This window comes from Metarhizium brunneum, chromosome 4, assembly GCF_013426205.1.
Source record: "Metarhizium brunneum chromosome 4, complete sequence".
Lineage (NCBI taxonomy): Eukaryota > Fungi > Ascomycota > Sordariomycetes > Hypocreales > Clavicipitaceae > Metarhizium > Metarhizium brunneum.
The window spans coordinates 1,110,852-1,127,484 of NC_089425.1; the positions used below are offsets into that span (position 1 = coordinate 1,110,852).

General features: G+C 51.4%; 7 protein-coding genes across 7 annotated transcripts; 5 read left to right on the forward strand and 2 right to left on the reverse strand.

Annotated features, from left to right (window-relative positions):
* Nucleotides 1–309: 309 nt before the first annotated feature.
* Nucleotides 310–660, forward strand: G6M90_00g069910 (uncharacterized protein; the record flags this gene model as incomplete). Its single annotated transcript, XM_066130925.1, has 1 exon — nucleotides 310–660. One exon carries the CDS (start codon nucleotides 310–312, stop codon nucleotides 658–660), a length of 351 nt encoding a protein of 116 aa, XP_065987062.1.
* Nucleotides 661–2,325: 1,665 nt separating this feature from the next.
* Nucleotides 2,326–5,433, forward strand: asaC_1 (Nonribosomal peptide synthetase asaC; the record flags this gene model as incomplete). The annotated part of the gene is made up of 1 exon (XM_014685197.1): nucleotides 2,326–5,433. The coding sequence occupies one exon, from the start codon at nucleotides 2,326–2,328 to the stop codon at nucleotides 5,431–5,433; it is 3,108 nt and encodes a 1,035-aa protein (XP_014540683.1).
* Nucleotides 5,434–6,812: 1,379 nt separating this feature from the next.
* TOXD lies at nucleotides 6,813–7,871 on the forward strand (the record flags this gene model as incomplete). The annotated part of the gene is made up of 1 exon (XM_014685196.1): nucleotides 6,813–7,871. One exon carries the CDS (start codon nucleotides 6,813–6,815, stop codon nucleotides 7,869–7,871), a length of 1,059 nt encoding a protein of 352 aa, XP_014540682.1.
* A 190-nt stretch (nucleotides 7,872–8,061) lies between these two features.
* On the reverse strand, nucleotides 8,062–9,456 carry G6M90_00g069940 (uncharacterized protein; the record flags this gene model as incomplete). Its single annotated transcript, XM_014685195.1, has 1 exon — nucleotides 8,062–9,456. One exon carries the CDS (start codon nucleotides 9,454–9,456, stop codon nucleotides 8,062–8,064), a length of 1,395 nt encoding a protein of 464 aa, XP_014540681.1.
* A 639-nt stretch (nucleotides 9,457–10,095) lies between these two features.
* Nucleotides 10,096–11,601, forward strand: G6M90_00g069950 (uncharacterized protein; the record flags this gene model as incomplete). Its single annotated transcript, XM_014685194.1, has 1 exon — nucleotides 10,096–11,601. One exon carries the CDS (start codon nucleotides 10,096–10,098, stop codon nucleotides 11,599–11,601), a length of 1,506 nt encoding a protein of 501 aa, XP_014540680.1.
* A 353-nt stretch (nucleotides 11,602–11,954) lies between these two features.
* On the reverse strand, nucleotides 11,955–12,636 carry G6M90_00g069960 (uncharacterized protein; the record flags this gene model as incomplete). The annotated part of the gene is made up of 4 exons (XM_014685193.2): nucleotides 11,955–11,987; nucleotides 12,045–12,244; nucleotides 12,313–12,332; nucleotides 12,404–12,636. 4 exons carry the CDS (start codon nucleotides 12,634–12,636, stop codon nucleotides 11,955–11,957), a joined length of 486 nt encoding a protein of 161 aa, XP_014540679.2.
* A 2,118-nt stretch (nucleotides 12,637–14,754) lies between these two features.
* On the forward strand, nucleotides 14,755–15,372 carry bli-3 (the record flags this gene model as incomplete). Its single annotated transcript, XM_014685192.1, has 1 exon — nucleotides 14,755–15,372. One exon carries the CDS (start codon nucleotides 14,755–14,757, stop codon nucleotides 15,370–15,372), a length of 618 nt encoding a protein of 205 aa, XP_014540678.1.
* Nucleotides 15,373–16,633: the final 1,261 nt, after the last annotated feature.

A 16,633-nucleotide genomic window follows, 5' to 3' on the forward strand; every position in this document is an offset into this window, starting at 1 on the left:
AGAATGCGATCAACAGTATCTCCAATGCCAAATGAAAATAACGAAAGTAGCTTTGTGCCTCAGAGTATAGCCACGCGCACGAGCTTAAGTTCCGGCTGTCAGAATGCAGACGCCATGGCCTTCACACCAGAGAGAATTACTCTTGGCGCCCAACTTGGATTTGCATGGCATGGACTTCAGGCCAGCTTAGCCGCTACAGTGTCCTGGGCATTAACTTTATTTTCTGTTGAAAACTCAACTGAGGACCCACTGGAATCGCTCTCCTATATTGTTCTTCTGTATTGCGAGACACGTCATGTTCACCTAGCCATGGAGGCTGCGGACTTGGTGGAAGAGTTGTGCATTCATCAGCTGAATCGAGCTGGTGCCCAAAATAAGGCCATATTCCAGGACAACCATACCGCGCGTCAGCGGTTGAAGACGTGGCAGGCTACAACATTTCGCACCGACGACGGCAGAGCCGTATCCGGGCGGCAAATAGTCGCAAAGGCAACTCGTCGCCTTCAGGAATTCTATGATAGGAGATCCCCGCTTCCCAACCATGCACCAGTATGCTGGCCATTTGTGGATTTTCTCAACGGGAATCAAACCTATGCGAAAAGACTTCCGAAAGTCTTCCGAGAAATTTGCAGAATTTCTGGCGAGCGTATCCCGTCTTGATATTTGCGACGGGGGAAATCGACAACTCTCTGGTGGCTAGAAGAGAAAATACAGTCAGTCGATTACGATTGTACAAGCAGGGAGGGTGGGTAGCTGACCAAAGCCATATCGAAAAACTACTACGTGAGGCTTGGACTCCCTATCCAGCAGGTATTAATTACCTACCAGGTAAAAGAATTCAAGTGCGTCGAGTTGAGGGGAGACATGAAGTATTCGAAATTAGGCATCAACCTGGTGTGGTTAATCCGATCCAGATAGCTAGGTGTGCGCAGTGTGCTGAGGTTGCGGATGGTGATGTGTGCGTACATTACTTCTCCTAGATGGATGATAACTTATTGTAGCAGCCGCAATTCATAACGCCAATTATGTTTTAACCTAACATTTATTTAACTTTTAACCAAGGGAGTCATAACAGTTGGAGTGTATTGGTACCAGTTCATTTAAAGTTCGGGGCCGTAGGAGCAGAAAATCCTTGGTCAGAAAATGGCCAACATGTTCGTCAAATAGTGGTGTCAGTTAAGCTTTTCTGGTACAGACTTGTAGGTTTCTTGTCAGCAACTTTGCAACCGCGAAAGGCGAAAGGCACATTCCCTCAATCATCCGAGACCTTCGTGATATAATAGCCAGAACATAGTGCTACAAAAGATACACAGACCTTTGTAGCATCGCTAGCGTTAATGCAGCCATCCATACGCGGGCAAACCCTGCACAAGCATAGGAATGTTAAGTAAGCTGTTGGTATTAAGTACTGTACCAATCACTGAAAAGTAATGGCTTTTATATTAATAAATCAGTTGTTGAAAGATTCCTAAGAATCCCAAGATCACAGGCTTGAACCCCGATCTATGGTTGCCGCACTGTGAATCGTCGATGGATTGATTGGATTCCTTCTAGATGCTCTGCAAACCTAGAATGGAATGACTATGATGTGTAGCGTCACATCAAAAAGAAGGTTTTCCTTGGAAACGCTTGAATCGGTTAGCAGGCCGCGTATTGGTCAATTACCCCATATCGATGGAGCCCCAAGCCGGCAATGTCTGCCGATGGACGATATTTCAATATGGAGCCTTTGGAAGATGGTAACTTTTCGAACAAGGATGAGGAGCGAGAACAAAAGACAAATGTATCATAGACTTTATGGATATGAAATTCCAAGAATTGCACAGCATTCCAAGTCTGTCATCAGAGAGTCTCGAAAGACGAGCCGAGAGTACTATATACGGAGAGAGTGATTGAGCTACTGATGTCCTTCCGGTGGTGAATCTAGTAACTTAGGCATATCCTAGTACTTTTAACATATGACCTCTTCATACAGATTAGCCGAGTATAAAATCCTTTGAATCACGCCCCTCATGGACTTGTGATTCTCGACTTATGGCGGAATGATTCAAGACACGTGTTACACGGAAAAGGCCCAGCAGATCGTGAAGCCCAACAAAGGGCCTTCACTAATACGGGACTTATTGGTTACACAGCTTTAACACGTGCCCGGGTAAGAGACCTAGGCCCGGGCGTTTCTTTTATGTATATAAAGCAGTCACCCTTCTCTTCCTTGCTTTTAGCAACTCAAGACCTTGGAGACCCTTCGAGATTATTATTGAATTGAGCCCTTGTCACAACACATCCCCAATTATTTCAGGCACTCGCAGTCTTCATTGGACCACTATGGATTTTACGTCTCATATATCCGATCATGATATAGCGGGTCTCCTATCTCGGAATGTCGTTTGCCATGGAAATAGAAACGCGATAATTGATGGGAGTCTCTCCATCACCTACCAGCAACTAGATCTCAAAGCCAAGGAAATTTCTTTGGACTTGATTCGACAAGGAGTTGCGTATGAGGACCCAGTCGGTATTCTCACAGCATTTGGGTTACCCCATTTAATCGCTCAAGTAGGGGTGATTTATGCCGGTGCTACATGCGTCCCGTTGGACAGCGAACGCTCGGATGCTGAGCTCGCAGCACAACTCCATGTAGCACATGTGAATTTCCTAATTGTCGACGACATGCACCGTGATCGTCAACTATTAGCGGAGAAGGTAGTACTCATTCGTGACCCGAACATTGAACTTCTGAGGGACAAGACGCAGGATATTCCAAAACCTTTGCAGCCCACGTTTCGTTCACACATCCTCTTCACGTCTGGTACCACGGGGACGCCAAAGGGTGTCCAGATCCCGGCGGCTGGGATTGTCAGAATTGCTCGCGATCCACTCTGCGAAGCCATCTCCGGTGAGGACACGGTTGGCCACCTCAACAATCCATGTTTCGATGTGTCGCTGATCGATATATGGTGTTCCCTCATCAACGGGACGACAATCGTTGTCATGGACAGACGAGAGCTTCTCAGTCCTGGACTTTTCGCTCGTTCCTTGAAAAGACAGCAGGTCACGTTTGCGTTTTTGCCAACAGCCTTGTTTCACATGGTGGCACTGGCATGCCCGACTGCCTTCTCCGAGATGAACACCGTCATCGTTGGTGGAGAGGGCCTCAGCATTGGACCTTGCAAGGCTGTGCTGGAGCATGGGCCCCCTCGTCGACTTATTAACGGCTATGGGCCTACGGAGTGTACTATTCTCGCGTGCGGACATCAAATCACATGGAAAGGTGTGCAAGATGCGGCGAGTGGCTATCTGCCCATTGGCAGACCTCTTGGAAAGACGGTGGCACACGTTTTCGATGACTCGCTTCGGCCAGTGACGGGAAATAATCAGGGAGAACTCTATCTAGGAGGTGCCGGACTCTCCATGGGCTATCTTGAGGCACCAGACGCACAACGAACTGGGTTTGTGACAGTTCCAGGCCTCGGGCCTAGGGAGGAGCCAAGCCGCCTTTACCGTACCAAAGACGCTGTGTGTAGAGATGATGCTGGGAACCTGGTCTGGGTCGGCCGCATGGACCGAGAGGTCAAGATGAGAGGTTATCGCATTCCTTTGGATGTCATTGAGTCGGAGATTCTGTGTACTGGCCTCGTAAGTTCAGTCGTTGCCGCCAAGGTGAATCTCCCCGATGCAAATATGTCCCTGCTGGTGGCCTGCGTGACATATCTACCCTCTCGAGGGGGAAGCGTCAGTCCATGTCTCCTTGCAAGATGCCAGGCGCGTCTTCCAAAATACATGGTCCCACAGCTGGTCGAATTCGGAGCCATGCCCATGACTCGACATGGAAAGATTGATAGAAAAAGAGTGCACGAGATTCTGGTGGATGGGCTCATACGCCGCCTCAGCGAGCAGAGCTCCATTGAAGTCATGAAGTCGGACCAGTCCATGTCATCCGAAGCAAAGCTGCGTTCTCTGTGGAGCCAGATCCTTGTCACGGTTCCGAGGCATGATATCCAGCCCGAGACCGACTTCTTTGGTATAGGTGCCACGTCCTTGCACGTGGCATCTCTGATTCACGGTGTGCATCACGTCTTCGGAGTGGACATCCTCGCTCGGACTGTCTACGAGTGTTCGACCCTGCGTGGCCTCGCAGACATAATCCAGCAAGAACGACACCACAGACCTGCGTATCAAGCCAAGGAGATCCAAGACAATCTTCTGATGGACGCGGCTACCCTCTGGAGAAATATTCCTATTCCCCAAGTAGAACCCGTAGACTGGTTGTCTGCTGGAGAAGGCAGGGTGTTCTTGACTGGTGCCACGGGCTTCATCGGGGCCTTCATGCTCCTCGAGCTGCTTCGGATGCCACAAGTCCACAGAGTCCGATGTCTTGTTCGTGCAGACCGCTTAGAAACTGCCTACTCCAAATTGTTCAGAAATTTGGATAAGTACCGACTTGCCCAGCTGGAGGAGGACCTCAGGACCAAAATAGAGGTTATTCCCGGAGACTTCTCCCAGAACAGGCTCGGGTTAACGGAATCGAGCTTCCAGGAACTGGCGGAATGGGCCAGCGTGGTCTTTCATCTGGGCGCCCAGGTCAACTATAACGAGCCATATGCTGCCACCCGGACTGCCAATGTCTTGGGCACACTCAACCTGCTTCGCCTAGCCGCTACAGGAAAACCAAAGGCATTCCACTATACGTCAACTATTTCAGCCTTTGGCCCGACTGGTCTGATGAAAAATCGGCCAAATTTGATCGACGAGGACGGGTCTCTGGCACCCTACGTCGAGAATGCTATCCCGTATGAGATGGGCTATGGACAAAGTCAGTGGGTGGCGGATGAGTTGGTCTCGACCCTGATGCGGCGCGGGTTTCCCACAGCCATCTACCGCTGCGGATTTGTCTTGTGTCACGGCGAAAGCGGTATTGGTAATTTGGACGATTTCGCCAGCCGCCTGTTGACAGATTGTACAAGGCTAGGAATCTTTCCCCTGCTTCCAGACCAGCGCGAAGAGCTTGTGACTGTTGATTACGTGGCATCCGCCATGAGACTGATTTCCACGTCAAACGATAACCTGGGACGCGCATACCATCTTGTTCCTGATCTCGACTCGAGCATCGATATGAATACGCTCTTTCGTCTTGTTGGCAAGGCGGCAAATGTCACAATGACCGGTTTGCCATATCACGACTGGCTTGACAGAATACGCACCGCGGTTGAAAATGCTTCCAAGCTGCGGCTTACACCTCTGCTGCCCATGTTGGAGGAGAAGGTGCTTGGAGAACGGACCCGAATCGAATTGTATGAAGGAATGGCGAGGTTCAAGCGTGAAAACACTGTCGATGCATTGCAGAAAACGGGGTGCAATGGGTTCCTAAGGGAAGCGGCGGTGAATGAAAAGGATCTGCAGGCCTATGTCAGGTTTTTGCAGTCGCAGGACTAAGGACAAAAAGAGACATTCCAGCCGTCACATTGCGGGAGGTAGACTTGGCTGTGATTTTATTTTCTGCACAGAAATTTGCTTAATTGCCCTCTTCTATCCTGTCAGGCGGTCTATCTGACAGCGCCAAAGTAAGGGAGACCAAGCCGGGGAGCGTTTTGAGTGAACTAGGATGGAATTGAGTCTGGGAAATTGTTGAGGTTGCAACTCAAGTTGTAATACGAGTTTGGGGTGAACAAAGATCAATGATTGCGCTGTTCTGCCTCAGCTTCCAGTCTTTCCAGTCGTACTCAGCCTTCTGGATCTGCCTTGATAGCTTCAAGATCACAGTAAGTCAAGAAATCAAGTATACTTATAGTATATCAATAATTATATAAATAATTAAATAATAAAAAAATGTTTAAAAAACATAAATTTAATAATAAAATAAAATAAATTAATTTTTCTAATAATACTAATAGGTTTTATTATCCTAATAATTTATGTTCTTTTACTTTAAAAACTTTAGGCTTAGTATTTTATACATTAATAACTAGTAGATTCAAAGACTATAAGCGACTACCTAAAAATCGAGTTCTCATAACGCTATACAAAGTATACGTCCCGGGGGAAAGAGTAAGTTTTTGGGGAAAATAATGAGACAATGAAAAGGTGGAATCGTGCTGAGCGAGGCACGGCCTGGGACCTACCAGACTCTTACAAGGATTAGTCATATTGACGCATTATTAAGCCTGTGTGGAAGAACAGCACATCTCATTGGTGTATAGCGGAGCACGTACGACTCATGCCACTTTTGATCAGGCGGTTATGATCTGGCCAGCAAAGCAAGCGATAACCAAACACATCAGCGAGTGCCGAAATCGCGCTCAACACAGGCCCTTCCGAGGCTCTTGCTCGGTAATGTTCATTTTAAACTTCACGTAACCAGAGATTATGTCATGGATGGACCCGCCTTGGTAGATTGCGAAACAAGTGCAGGAGAAGCGGGTTCTGAGGGTCAGAGTAGATCTCTTAGAAATCATACCTACGAAGAAGCTATAAGTAATCAATTCAACCGGACTTTACAGAAACCTACATATGTAGTTTTTGCCGTTATCACCGCCGAGATACCGGGGCCTGGAAAAGGCCGGGGTTGCTGGTCCAGTACACTACAAGGCCCACACATGAAGCGCACAAACTAAAAAGACGCCACGGATATTTCGATTTATAATCCGGGGGATAGAGGACCTGATGGGATCTTATGCGAGCTTGCTAATTATATAAAGCCAAGCCAAGCCTCTTGACGCCATGAAGTCAAAAAGCTCCGCCATCCCCCTCTCCATCCACACTTCCCATTCCACCCAGGCTACAAACTACAGTTTCCCGCTCCAAATAGAAAAAAAATGTCTCTGCCCACTACCCAGAAAGCGGTCGTCATCCAGGGCCCAGGGGTGGCCAAAGTCGTGGCTGACCGACCCATCCCCAAGCTCCGCGATGGCTTCATCCTGGTCAAGACGGCGGCGGTTGGCCTCAACCCCACAGACTGGAAACACATCGACCACATGATCAAGGAGGCCGGCCCCGTAGTCGGCTGCGACTACGCGGGCGTCGTCGAGGCCGTCGGGCCGGGCGTCACCAAACCCTTCAAAAAGGGCGACCGCATCTGCGGCATCGCACACGGCAGCAACGCCGTCCAGCACGAGGACGGCACCTTTGCCGAGTACATCGTCGTCAAGGGCGACGTGCAGATCAAGATCCCCGACAACCTGAGCTTCGAGGACGCGGCCACGCTCGGCGTCAGCGTCACCACGGTCGCGCAGAGCTTATACCAGGGCCTGGGTCTTGCTCTGCCCTCGGCGCCCGCCCGGGACGCTGCCCCCGTCCTCATCTACGGAGGGAGCACGGCAACCGGCATCCTTGCCATCCAGTACGCCAAGCTGTCCGGGTACAAGGTCGTGACTACGTGCTCCCCGCGCAACAACGACCTGGTCGAGGCTCTCGGCGCCGACGCCGTCTTCGACTACAACGACCCGGAGTGCGCGGCCAAGATCCGCGCCTACACGAACGACTCGCTTGCCGTGGCGCTGGACACAATCTCCCTGCCTGAATCGGCCGAGATTTGCGAGGGGGCGTTGGCGTCGTCGCCGCCGCCGGGGACTACCCTCCGGTACCATGCTCTTCTCCCCGCGACGACGGCCCGGAGTGACGTTACGGACACGCGGTCCCTGGCTTACACGGCAATGGGGGAGGCGTGGAGCTTTAAGGGCGAGCCGCAACCCGTTGTCAGGGAGGACTTTGAGTACGCCGTCAAGTTTTGGGACTTGTCGCGAGAGCTGCTCGCGTCGGGGAAGCTCAAGGTCCCGCCGGTGCAGCTGGGACGAGGGCTGGACGGCGTGCTGGACGGTCTGCAGGCTTTGAGGGAGAACAAGGTCAGCGGGAAGAAGCTCGTGTACACGGTGTAAACTGGCAATAGAATAGAAAAATAAATGCAAGCTGCCGCGATTTCACGGCAATCGATGTACTCGTGTTGGTCAAACGACCATCTTGACTCCATCTCCAATAGGGCAATGGCCAGACAACCATCCAGTACAGTCTGTCAAAATGATCCATTTCTTGCTCTCTTTGACAATCAAATTTCGTTGCGGCTACTTGTCACGCCTTCTTGAGTAAAGCCTTCAACGAACCGTCGTGTTGCCATTTCACAAGCGCTCCTGCTCTCCACGCCTCCCACTCTTGCTCCTCTCCCCCTTGCTTGTCTTGTCTGCCCCCGTGCTCCGGATCGAATGCCCGCTTCAGACCCATGAAAAGACGGGCAAACGTCGTCCTGTCCTCGTGTGACGCCCCGGGACCGAGGGCGAACAGCAACCGCTGGACCTTGCGCCCGTCCAGCACGCAGCGGGCGAGGTCTTCGCGGCCCCCCTCGCTGAATACGCGCGCCAGGAGCAATTCCTCGTCTGCCAGCTCGTTGGAGCCGTCGTAGAAGGCTGCCACCGGCCACATCATGCACGGCGCGGAAAAGGCCTCCTCCTTGGACGCTGTGCTACACCACTCCCAGTCGATGATGCCCACAATGTCAAAGTCGGCATTAACCAAGATGTGGTCGCCCTTGTCGTCGGCATGCTTTAAGAAGAAGGTGTCGTCCTCGCCTGCCGCGTTCGCCTTCCACATTCCATCCACCAAAACGTCGAGCCGGAACCGGTGGGCCAGCCACACGTCGGCGGCGTCCTCGGCGGTCCCAATCTCTCCGCCGGCAATCATGCCAAGGTGCGCCTCTACGAGGGCACGCAAAGCCTCCCGTGATGAGCGGAAGGGGCCCGGCGGCCCATGGTCCACACCGCACCGAAAGGTGGAATGTTGCGCCAGACCCTGGACCTGTATCTCGGCTGCCGATGCTACCTCGCCTCCGGACACGGGCGGCGTCCCCACGAGCGATCCGAACCTGTCAAAGGGGTGTCTCTCCATCTCCAGCATTACGTCTGCGAGCTGCCGCACAATCTTGGCCCTCTGCACCGAGGTTGCGCGCTGCCAGTCCAACGGCGCGCCCTGCAGCTTCTCCATCAGGATATAGCCAACGCCCACCGCATTCGCCGGATCCGACTCGCAGGCCCAGTCGAAGACGCGCGGAGAGGGGATCCTCGTGTGGCGCTGCAGAAACTCCATGGTTGCGGCTTCACTGCGCAGCACGTAGTCGCGCACCTCGAGCGGCGGCGATATGGGACTACACAGTCGGAACCGCGCGAGCCACACGATACCGTCTGCGAATACGACGTCGGCATGGCAGTTCTGCCCGCCCATCATGGCCGAAAGTGTCCCCGGGGAGAGGTCAATCGAGCATGGGGCGTTGGCGCCGCGCACTTGGGACGCGCGCTCGCATAGATGCCCGCTGTTGATGCGTCTGCACAGCTCTTCCAGCCGCCGGGACTCCTGGGCTACATGCCGAGCGCTGTACTCGTTCCAGTTGGACTGATGGCCATGATGAATAGCAATTTCATGGACGAGAGCGGGTGCTTTTGGGTGTTGGATGCACCTACTTCTGGCTTGGGGCATGTGTGCCACTGGTCCTGGAGGTGAGTACGGCAAAGATGGCGGCCGCAGAGCAAACAATCCCCGGCTCGTTGAACAGCTGGCGATTGACAATCTACCACATCACATGACCACAGGGGGAGCATCTTGGAGTTTATAAAAATGATGTGCCCATTACAAAAGAGAAGTGCAATCGTCTCAACAACATGGCCGTTGAGATTGAGCTTTTTGCCTTGTCAAAAAAAAAAAGAGTCTGGTTCAATTAGGCAACCAGACAACACAAGGTGGGGTCTTTGTGCTTGAATAATTGAACCAATTAAACAACATTGAAAAGCTCAGACCCATTTGTCTCGGCTCGTCACCTTTCCAAGCACGATGCATCGTCAACATGACCATCTCGAACTATGATTCCCTACCTCTAGCGCAGAGAGACACGCCAACTATGACGCGAGCCTGCTTAATTCGATTTCCTGTCGTGTATGCCCCGTGTCACGTCTGACTCATGCATGGTTTGTTCTGAATGAGCGCTTGTTGCAGCCACTCGAGGCCAAAACACCTTGCTGAATACGGAATCCTGAATCCCGATTAACCGCCCGAGCTGGCTGCACCCCATCTGCTTCTGGTCCGGCGACACACCCGCCCTGCTCGCTGGGCTCTCTCATAATGTACGACGGGCAAGAGGAGCTGGACAACCTCGTATGGGACAAGAATGAGGAAGACTCTGATGCAGCGGTGAAACAATTGCGGCTCAAGGACACCTGCCGCAAGGTGGAAGCGCTCGCAGAAGAAAAATTCGGGGCGTCAGCAGCCCTCATATCACCATTGATCCTCGGTGGTTTCAATATCCTCTACAGAATACGCCTGCCTCAAATTACACCCGACATCATGGTTCGGCTCCCATGCCCTAGTCTTGTTCAGTTCCCGGACGAAAAGACGGCTCAAGAAGGCGCCACGGCCGCTTTTCTTGCCCAAAACACAAACCTCCCCGTCCCCAAAGTCCATTGTTACGGCTGTGATTCGCCCGTCGGCCCGTATGTCATCCTGGACCGAGTTGAGAATCGAGGCAGCATGTCAGCAAGGTTAACAAGGCCAAGCCGAGATCCATCAGCGCCTCACGTGTTGGATCCGAATGTTGCACAGGTTACTTTACAAGCCATCTGGTGCCAAGTGGCCCATTGTCTTGTACAGCTATCGCGTCTTACCTTTTCTCGGATCGGCTCCGTCGTCGAAGTCGATAAAGGCATTTACCAAGTTGCCCGCAGGCCAGTCACGCACAACATGACAGACATGGTTCGCCTTGCCAACGTTCCGCGCGACATTCTCCCGCCACGGCACAAGACCTACGAGACTGCCGACCAGTGGTACACGGCCTTGGCCGAGATGCACATTGGACAACTCATATTCCAGCACAATGACGCCGTCAGCTCCGAGGACGACTGTCGAAACAAGTATGTGGCTCGGCAAGTATTCCGCAGGCTAGCAAAGCAAGGCAAACTCTCCACCTTTGGTTTCGAACAAGACGGCTGGTCGGCTCAATCATGCAAGATTCTAGCCTCTACCTTGTGTCCCGCCCCTCCTGGCACACACTCCTTCCGGCTTTGGGGCGACGATTTTCGCGCCGGCAACATTCTCCTGACTGAATCAGATGAGATTGCCGCCCTTATCGACTGGGAATTCACCTACGCTGCGCCCACGCAGTTTATTCTCGATCCGCCCTGGTGGCTCCTCATTGAAACCGCCGAGATGTGGTCCGCCGGAATGGACGACTGGGTCAACGCGTACCATGTGCGTTTGCAGACGTGGCTCGTGGCGTTGGAAAAGGCAGAAGCAGACGCGACGGGGTCGAGTCATTTGCCGCAGCCGCTGTCGAGGTATATGCGGGAAAGCTGGGAGACGGGACGGTTTTTTCTGAGCTATGCAGCCAGGAAGAGTTGGGCGTTTGACGCCGTGTATTGGAAGTTTCTGGACGAGAGGTTTTTTGGCGCTCGCGGAGACGGCGTTGCCAGGGGCGACTTGTGGAGGACAAGAGTTCACTTGTTGAATGACGGCGAGAGGGAGGCCATGGAGCCGTTTGTGGAGAGAAAGATGGAGGAGATGGGAGAATGGCGCATTGTGGACTGGGATCCGGATGAAGCGAAGCGGCGATATTCTGCGCTTCTGTTTGATTGAGCGCAGATTGCTCCTTATATGGAGAGGGATTCCGAAGCTTAAATTATATACAATTCAAGCATTTACAGTCTAGGGCAGGCAGAATATATTACCCACCGACAAGTGTACACTACTATAGTACATTATGATGTCGAATGTGAAAGCCAGGTGCCTGATGTGGTTACATACTCTTTGCCTCCCACTGTACAAGACGCATCACGCCACCAGGGTCCAAAGCACACTTGTGCGAAACCAAGACATTTTTCTTACACACGTTTACATCCTTTTATATGATGTGGTCAGGGCCCGTACGTATACCCATTTGTTGAATGCCAAAAGGCGAATGGCAGAAACAACGGTAGTCTTGTTCGTTTTTACATCATGCACCACCAGCCAGCACCCTCCGACTGGCATGCTGTCAACTTAATTCCAATCCCATCTCCACGGTTAGTACATGTACGCACGTCCCACAGGCGTCCTGCCTCCTTGGCCTTTATACGTGCCGGTGTTCGCCCACGAACGTTGCAGAGCGGACTGAGCATCATGGAGGTTTTGGTGACGACGCCTCCGCGATTATACTCGTCGGCGTCGTTATGAAGGCAAGCCCACATCCCGCATGCCGCTTCATCGCCGCTGGCTGGGGTGTCAAAGGTCTTGATGAGGTCTCGAGTGCAGGTGCGTCAGTCTTCGACTTCCTGCCAACTCGGCTTGGGGGCGGTGTGCAGATCCCACTGAGGAACAGGTTATCTTTTCTATTGTCGGAGCGGATGAGAAAGAGTCGCGCTGCTCAATGTACTAGCCACTGGATAATGGCAAGGCTAACGCTGCTGATAATGTTGGGGGGGCGGTGATGCCGCCGCCGCGGGGGTACTTGTTGGTGTTTGTGTCAAGGCACTCCCAGAAAACGCACGGCTTCTCGACTCTGGCGGCGCCGTGATTGTAAGCGTATATCAGGTCGTCGGTGCAGCTTTCCCATTCTTGCTTCTCTTCGGGGGAGATGGCCGCAAGAGCTCTGGCTGTTGCCAGCAAGGCGGTCAAGAATCCAAAGACCTTCATGACTGCTTTTCTTGTTTCCAAGAGCCAAAGGCTGGTATTATTGGAGGAGTAGGTATGGGTGTATATTGGCTTGATGGAAGGCTTGTCCGTGCTTGGAGGGGGATAAATGAGCAGGACATGACGGGTCTTAAATAGCTTTCTGTGGCCTTGAGCTTTCGGCTGAGATTTCGTGTCTCATGCTTTCAGAGGTCAAGCCCACTGCCAAAGAGCCGTCTCTGGCCGGCGTCTCCTTGTGATGATTGTGTCACGAGTAGTTCTGACAGGGCGGCTTCCGGAGAGGCCTCTCGGTCATGAAGCTTGGAACCCAATGGGTCGGCTCTTTCCGTTGTTGTATCATGTGTAGCATGTATTCTGCATGCACGCCTTGATGAAGGTTGGATGACTCGTGCCGGCGTTTGGATGTATCATCTCTCCATGGGACTCGTTCTGCGTGATAGGCGAGGCCACGCCTTGGAAGCCCTCCTTTGGTGCCCTTTCTCGATTCATAATATTAAAGTCTTTGTTGAGTTTGGGTTTCTTTGACGTAATGCCGTAACTCGAATTTTTCTTCAAATAATATAGCTCACAGCCAGCACTTTCGATCGATGAAGTCCTTTATAAAAGACTAGAATAGTAGTTGGATATTTGGTTAAACAAGGACTATACCCCGTGAAAGCCCGAAGCAGGCGCACTGCAATAGGAAGCAGTTGGGTATCTATAGGTAAGGAAACCAACGCATCTTGCTATAATAAAACTCTCTCTGCTTGGCTCCTAGTCAGTGCAACCACGAGTCTTGGTGCAGTTCTTACATGATGCGTTGGATGTCCTGACTCGAAAGGTGGTATGTATCCGGTGTCGCATGTACAAGCAAAACAAAAAGGTTCTTGCATTCTTGAGACTGGGGCAGACGTACAGTCTGGGACAAATATGCTTTGACTATACACTACTATATCATTATATAGAGCACCATAGCTAGGTACCCGGTCTGGTCAAATACCCTTGGCCTCGCATTATTCGGAGCAGAGAGCCCCCTTTTGCCCAAGCGAGTAGCCTACTGCAAACTTGATGTAATCACGGCCTGGACGGCATGGCCAAGTGGCCATTGTCACAAGTCAAAAAGGACTTATAACCAGACGTGGCAAACCACCGCTATACGGCTTTTTTCTTGTTGGGGGAACATGGAGGTAAGGTTTAACAGATAGTTTTAAACAAGCCCTTGTGATTACGTCAATGCAGCCCTGCATATTATATCAACACTGTGACAACGCGTTCATTTCCGTTTATGCAGGTTCATGGCCCTGCTGCATCCTTCATGACGGGGAAGGAAATAACTGGCCGCTGCTCTGCGTAACATGAGCAGTCCTACTCAACTTGCATACTGTGTCCATTCTCCATAAAACTGGCCAAGTTCGCCTTCCTCCGTGAGTCCACGTCGTCGAATCATCCGCTACGACGAGTCTTGCGACAGAAAGAATGGAGCAGGTGCCTTTGCCAGGAAGTGGTGGTCAGACTGCAGATGTACAAGCCGAGGCAATGATGCGGACAATGACAATTTTGCTTATACAATTGTTGCTGGATGGGACACATTCTTTGATTCCACGATATACTATACTTGTTGGTTTCCATTTCACCATCTACGCTTCATGATGTATCATCAAGTCTTGATCGTAGAGAGTTCGCCAGCGATATAAGAATAGAAAAGAGATTATCATTCACGGACAATGAAAAATCCGCGGGTGTCCTTGTTATCGTTCTTATCCACCATATTTCTTCATTAGCTTGCTAGTGAATAATCCATTTAGAACCACTGCAGGTACTCAAGCTCTAGCAATCAAGATAAGCCATCTATTGTCACCTACGACCACGAACTGAATGAACCCTCGTCACATATGGTAATGTGAGAATCAAGATCAATCTGTAAATGATGAGCAGTTCCAATCCCGATCTGCAACAATCTCGATCCGAGTTGCAAATCTGCCGGCGACACATGCATCAGTCATTTGCGTCATGCAACATTTTCCATGATGTCATCCACCACCATCCGTCACTACTTAAAAAGCACGCATCCGCGCTCAAATTAAGGAAAGAAACAAGTCCCAGTACTCCGCACTTTATCAATTGTTCAAATTCCACTTCACCATGTCATTCTCCAACACCTCTACCGGCGACAAGCCCGCCGACCCGTACACCAAGGCCAACAAGGAGGACCCCGACGTGCGCACCAAGGTGGCAGACCTGGGAACCTTCATCACAAACTGCAAGTACGGCATGATGACGACGCGATCAGCCGGCTCCAGCCGCCTAGCCTCCCGCTGCATGGCCCTAGCAGGGACGGAGAACAACGGCGTCGACCTAATCTTCCACACCAACACCGAGTCGGGCAAGACGGACGACGTCGCCGGCGACCCGGACGTCAACATGGCCTTCCTCAACGCCACGGGCGAATGGGCCTCGGTGTCGGGCCACGCGTCCATCATCACCGACCGCGACGCCGTCAAGAAGTACTACAGCCCTACTCTCAAGGCGTGGCTGGGCGACCTGGGCGACGGCGTTCACGACGCCTCCGAGAATGATCCCCGCATCGGCATCGTCAGGGTCACGGCCGAGACGGCCACCTATGCGCTGTCGGGAAAGGGCCAGATTATGCAGGCGGTTGAAATTGCCCAGAGTGCATTGAGAGGCAAGCCCGCCGAGGTGAATAGGCTGAGACACATATCGGAAGAGGAATTCAAGGCGTGGCGCGTGCATCAAAACTAGGACGATGACGCTGAATAGACTTGTAGAGTAGAGCTAATATGGGGTTTATCTTCTTCTTCACGTCGCCAATGGGAAACAAAACAATGGTTGCCATGTGTGTAGCTAATACGGCAATGTGGCTGTATCAGATTGACAGGATAAGACGACCGTTATCGGTTGAATTTGACGCCGTTCAAGCGTGGTACTTGATAAATAGTGCGAATTAGCCGAACAGAGCAACGTGCGTGTTGAATGTCGTGCCGTTGACCAAGTCTTCTCTGTCGCTTTGCTTGCAATGATGTTTATGAAAAGGCCGCAGAGATCCCTAAAGCGGATGACCGACTCGAACTTGTACACTTTAGGCTTCCCCTAGAAACTACAGTACAAGCAATACAAATAATACTTGATTATCGTACTTGTCTGTTATAGTAAGACCCATTCTACATAGTACATGTAACTAGAGAAACTGTAGAATTTGACAACCTTGCACGATTATTTAGGTTCTTTACAACCATCTTGGGCCTTGTTGGAATTTTCCCTTCATTTAACGACAAGATTTATTCGCATTCCCTTACTGAAGATTTTTCATCACTTTAAACGACCACCCAATGCGGCGAACTTGGCTCGCGTTGCGTCAACAGCATGAGAAAAAGTATGAGACAGGCAGGATAAAATAGTAGTAATTTGAGATGTCCAGTTTGAGTAAAAATATCGTGCTTCAAGTGTAATAGCAAGAGTGCCTGTTGTCGATTCGAATAGAGGTCCTTCCATCCACCGATGGACCAGCGGCCCATGTTACATCATTGTCAGTCAACGTAAATTGCATACTCGGAACTCTTCGGGGCTCCGTGTCAGATAGATGCCGGAGCTCTGCCTAGTACCTTTCTTCGTCTACCTTGCCTTGCACAACTTGTTCAATGGGCGCTGCTTCAGGCCAAGAACTAGTAGTCTGTCAGCGGCGAGTTTGGGAAGGATGTGATACTCAAACATGCGAATCGCCAGGCATTTACAGACTTCGCACAGGCCTATTACCACACTCCTTTAGACTTCCGAACATGTCTCATAGTGCTTGTCATGCTAATATCATGCTCCATCCATGATTGCTAAGAATGCCCACCGCTCCCCATTAAAAGTGTTACACATCTCATAAGGATTTCACGAATGCCGCAGTCGGTAGGCCAGTATAAAGCTTCTGTTAGACTCAGGCTCGGATATAAAGGCCGTCAATGCAGAGGGGGAAACACCCCTTTACTCGACCGCGACCAACCCTGCGATTTTGCAA